General features: G+C 37.2%; 1 protein-coding gene across 1 annotated transcript; it reads right to left on the reverse strand.

Annotated features, from left to right (window-relative positions):
* Window positions 1-1,971: 1,971 nt before the first annotated feature.
* LOC113718611 (uncharacterized) lies at window positions 1,972-2,799 on the reverse strand. Its single transcript, XM_027243503.1, has one exon. The coding sequence runs from the start codon at window positions 2,797-2,799 to the stop codon at window positions 1,972-1,974; it is 828 nt and encodes a 275-aa protein (XP_027099304.1).
* Window positions 2,800-5,343: the final 2,544 nt, after the last annotated feature.

A 5,343-nucleotide genomic window follows, 5' to 3' on the forward strand; every position in this document is an offset into this window, starting at 1 on the left:
TTGGTGCAATTTGTAGCTTCCTGGAATAGAGAGAGAGGCCTGATAAGGATTTTGGTATTTGACATTCTCGTTGCTCGTGATAGCGCCACGTAGAGCTGACCATGGGAAAATATTGGTTCTTTCAAATACAATCCTACAAAGTCAAGTGTTTGTCCTTGAGCCTTGTTGATCGTCATTGCAAAACACAGCCTTAAAGGAAATTGTGTTCTTTTAAATGGGACAGATGTGAATTCATCATCTGAGCACTCCAATGGAATCCGTGGAATAAAGATAGATTTTCCTTGGAACGATCCAGATGCAATCTCAGCATGGATAACATTGTTATTGAACTGTTTGCATATTAATCGAGTCCCATTCGATAAGTCTTCTGTTGGATTTATGTTTCTGATCAGCATTATAGGACAGTTCCTTTTCAGCTTGAGCTCATGCGGAGGCATCCCTTTTGGTGTTAATGAATTCAGAAAATCTTGAGTATCTCTTTGGTCTCGACAATCAATAGGCTGATCAAAACTAAGATATGTTTTTTTCTTCCCTGGAAATTTTTCAATCAATCTGTCATTGATCTCATAAACAAAATCATTACGCGTCATCAAGATTGCTCGATTAACAACTGCAGCTGGATTTATACTGAAGCTTTCCATGGAAGGAAAAACTTCATTTATAAGTGTTTCGAGCGACGAATCATCATCAACGAATGGTATGTTCATTGATGCTGGTATATCAACTTCACCAGAATTATTGATTTGTTGAGTTCCATTACCAATGCTGAGAAGGAATCTGCAAAAATCAGGATCTTTGCGTGCTCTCATGTTTTGTTGAAGCCTTAATTTTGTCAGTTGTCGCCAAAGAGGAGAGTTAACAAACTTGCATTGATGATATCTTGCTTGTGGCCTTTTGACACCACTGGTAGAGTCTGACGGAAATCACCACCGAAGACAATAATTTTTCCACCAAATGCTAAATTTGTTTGCATCAGATCTTGTAGCATCTCATTGAATTTTTCAATTGATTTTCACTTTGCCATAGAAGCTTCATCCCAAATGATCAGCCGTGCATTCTGAATAAGATGTGCAATGGCACTTTGTTTTCCAACACTGCAAGTTGTAGCATCATCATCATATAAAGGAATTTTAAATCTGGAGTGAGCAGTTCGACCTCCAGGTAAGATAGATGCTGCCACACCAGATGTTGCAGTAGCAAGGGCAATCCAACCTTTTGATCTGATTGTTGCAAGAAGAGTCTTGTATAGAAAAGTCTTACCAGTACCTCCACGGCCATCAACAAAAAAAGCTTCTGATTTTTTGTTTAATACTGCATTCATAATTCTGTCATAGGCCATTCTCTGGTCACTGTTTAGCTGATGCAATGCGGCAAGATCAGCATCTGAGACAGCAATGCTCTTTTCACTTTCTATCTCTTTTGCGATGAGTTGTTTGATATTTCTTTGTGGAACAAAGCTACTGAATCCGTAATCTTTCAAAGATTTTCCCATAAATTGTAAGTAATTGTGAATAATCTGTAGGACTATCTTTTCAACATTAGCTTGGTCAATAGATTTATCTTGATGAATATCCTCAGACAAGAAATCTTGATACTTGAGCCAGATTTTTTCTGGATTTGTTGGTGTGCAGTAAGCTAAAAGAGCAGCAAATAGATGTCTTAAGGACGATGGCATTTGATATAGAGTGGCTTCCTGAAGGCACAATTCAACAGCATCATCTGATTGTAGCAAACCAAGTTTATCTGCTGCTTGTTGAAACGTAGCATATGTAATCCCATCGATTGTTTTCAATGCATGGAAAGAGGTTGGTTTCCGGACATGCATTAATAACATGCGTAAATAATAGCGTTCTCCTTTAGATGGGTGAGCAGGAGCTAACCTGCCAATAACTTGTTTGTTTTTTCGGTGATCCCATTGCTTCGTTGTCCTGTTCCAAACGAAATGTTCTGGAAATTCTGCATACAAACAGTTTAAGACTTTGCATGATCATCCTGCCTGTTCATTGCAAAAAATTCGGTTAACATTGTTGTTGAAGAAGTAGGATTTTGCAATAGACTTTCAAGCGGTCTATTTTCAGGAAATGCTAAAGGGTGTTTATTTTCAAGATGTACTTGGAGCAAAGTCACTGATGGATGTATTTCATTCAGATCAAATGCAAATATGCGCCACATAGCTTCAGGAGCAGATATCCATCTAGCAGCTACAAAGCTTTTAATTTCATCAAATGAGTGGTCGACCTGAGTTTTATTGAGCTGATACAAGATTTTGTCATGACCTTTATATATATATTTGTAAATATACTTGACAGCTCGAACAGTTGAGCAAACTTCTACATTAAGATGACAGTTAAACTTTGATAATAGATAAGGATTATAGGGGACTACCCACCTGTTATCCAGATGATGAGCACGAACTTTGACTGTTTTCTTGTCATCGGCACGTTTGTATATAGGATATGAGTTGCTACTGTGACGTGTGGATTCATTGAATTCTTTCGGATACTTGTCCTTACAACCTATATTTTTTCTCATACATGGACATTTTGGATTCATTGCCCCACATGGTCCATGCATCATATGCTTCACAACAAGACTATGTAAGTATGGCTGATGATGAGAATCAGGAAGTTCAGCACACACAATTCGATCATATGCTTGAGGGGAGTACATCTTGCTTCCTTGTTTAAGAATGATAAGAAAATGAGCGTGTGGAAGGCCTCGTTTTTGAAATTCAATAATATACGTATATGCTGCAACCTTTCCAAAAATATGCCTCTTCAATAGCTCCTTTTTCAACATTTCTAATTTGGCTCTAAAGACTCGTGAGATCAGATCTGGATGATTCTCAACTTGATCAGTTTGTAGTAACTCATTCTTAATCTCTGGCCAATTCTGATTGCATGTCATTGTCAAAAATATCTGGCTTGCCATATCGCTGCACCAAAGCCATTGAATCCATATATCTACGTTTCATATCACGTGGTCCTCCAATAAATGATCGTGGCAATAAAATTCTTTTTCCAATATTTGAAGATGAAGCTTCTCCTTGAGAGATGCTGTCAACTATGCCTTGGTATAATTCTGTGTGCATCTGGTTTCGTTTGTCAGTGTTTCGATGAAAATCAAGTCTTGTGGACTCAATTTTGACATACATATCAACCACGTACTGTTGTAGAAGTCGGCCTATGTGAAGCAACATTGATCGATCATTTTCTCTGATCTGTAGCTTGTAGCAGTAATACTCTCGACATGAAACAGTTTTTCTCTTTCGTTTCATTTTTCTGATTGCTGCATATGGGGAAATAAGAAGTGTAAGGACATATAATCTTGTTTTTTGATCATCGTATAAAAAGATAACACAAAAACTTTTGCAAGTAAGATAATTACCCTGATTTTCAGCATGGATAACATCATCTGCTGTTAAAGTTGAGCCAGAGAATAACAGTTGCTCTCCCTGGCATGTTCTTTGTTGACATGATGGATCATCGTTGTGCACAACTCTTTCAATTCCTGGATGCCAACCTGGTTCACCATTTGCAAATATCAAGGGATATTGTAGAGAATCATAACAGCCATAGTAATGCTTGACGATTTGTGTTTTTCCATTTTTGCCATATACTTCAATATGCTTTGACATTAGTTGCTCAGAATCACTTGTTTCAGGCCAAACACCTCCCACCTGTGAAACTGTTGGTTTATTAAAAGTTCGCTGATCAACGGATGGATTTGCTTCCAGAACAATTTTATAATCATCAAGATTGGACAATGTTTGAAGTCCTCGAAAGAAGGCAGAATAAGGATTGACTTTCAAGATGCTTTCTAGCTTACTAATGAGTGATTCAGCAAACCTGTTAGATAATGAAAGTATATTGGTTGTCTGATAATCAGTGTCAATGAAATATAATTGAAGATTTTTTGGTTGTTCACCATCAGTAGGAATGAGCTGATTCATATAGTGATACATCTGTCCTTGGATTCGAAAAGTATAAATTCCATTGTATGCTTTGCCAAGAGATTGATCTGTGTGGACTCCAATGGATGTAAAGGCAAATACGTTATTATAGCTTCTAACACATCGACGAAACTCTATGGCATCTTCACTATTATCAAGATAAAGTAGCATAAGTTCTCTTGGCATCTCAGTTGGCACTAATTGAATCTCTCCAGAAGAACAACAAAATCCTGGAGGTTCGAGATGAAAACGTTTTGCATTGCAATACTGACAGTTAGCAACTGCTGGTAACAAGCTAGGCTCAGTTGCAATAGCATCTAATGGATTCTTCTGTTTTTTCTTTTGCTGATTCCTCTTTTGATTACCCTGGAAGATATTACTTGTGGCCAGTAAAGATTCAGTTGTTGGGACATTATCATCACGAGAAGGATCATGGAAAGAACCATCTATAGATTGGTAGGAACCAAATCAATCTGATGCTTTCTCTGTAGATTTCTGTCTTTTACCTTTTTTGGTCATACCATCGACCATTGATAATGATTGGCCTTGCTCTTTGCTTGTATTGGGTAAAGTTGTCATTTCAGCTAAACTACCATCAACAGTAACAGCAAGATTATGTAATGTGTGTCGTAACTCATCATCAGATCTTTCACCAGAAATTGGTACATCAAAGAGCATTGATTGAGAAATCTCGTCTGTTAAAGATATCTCAGCCACTTGTTGATTGCATTTACGTTGATCATTTCCAGAGATTTGATCAACTACAATGGACTGGTTCATTACAGTGCTAGAAATTTCACGATCATTAGCGCCAATAAAATGTTCATAACAAAAATTAGCAGATGGAACAGACCGTCTGTGCTGACCATCAGCAGACCCAACATTTTCTTGTGGAATCATATTTTCAGCGACACTAAATCCTGTAACTGCAACCGCACATACACCACTACAAAGCTGATTTTTATTTTTGCCTGTTGCAGCACGTCGCTGTTGCCGACGCCTTCTATTTTTCTCAATATATAAGTCTTCAAGAGTTCCATATTTTTTGGCTCGCCCCATTATTGAGGAAGATAATATAGATATGGCAAAGGACAACAAATTGGACAAAAAAAAATACTATATTGACAAGCAGAGTAACATGCAACATACGAAAATAAGATCAAAGCAACGAAAATAACAATAACACAGATCGCAAGAAGAACAAATAGACTCAAATTTGATGAAAGTTATATAATACCTAAATCTATTTATAATTATCAATTATAAAGATTTATATGCGCACCTTATAGCATCCATGACCTGAAGCAGCAACCTGTAAACCTAATAGCACGCTGCCGTATCTGCTTTTCTTCCTGAAACTGAAAAGGAGTTAATACAAAATTAATACCAAC

This window comes from Coffea arabica, chromosome 11e, assembly GCF_036785885.1.
Source record: "Coffea arabica cultivar ET-39 chromosome 11e, Coffea Arabica ET-39 HiFi, whole genome shotgun sequence".
Lineage (NCBI taxonomy): Eukaryota > Viridiplantae > Streptophyta > Magnoliopsida > Gentianales > Rubiaceae > Coffea > Coffea arabica.

Bases quoted from the DNA above. Each gene is read 5' to 3' on its own strand.
- LOC113718611 (XM_027243503.1), bottom strand. From the start codon at position 2,799: ATGTTGAAAAAGGAGCTATTGAAGAGGCATATTTTTGGAAAGGTTGCA.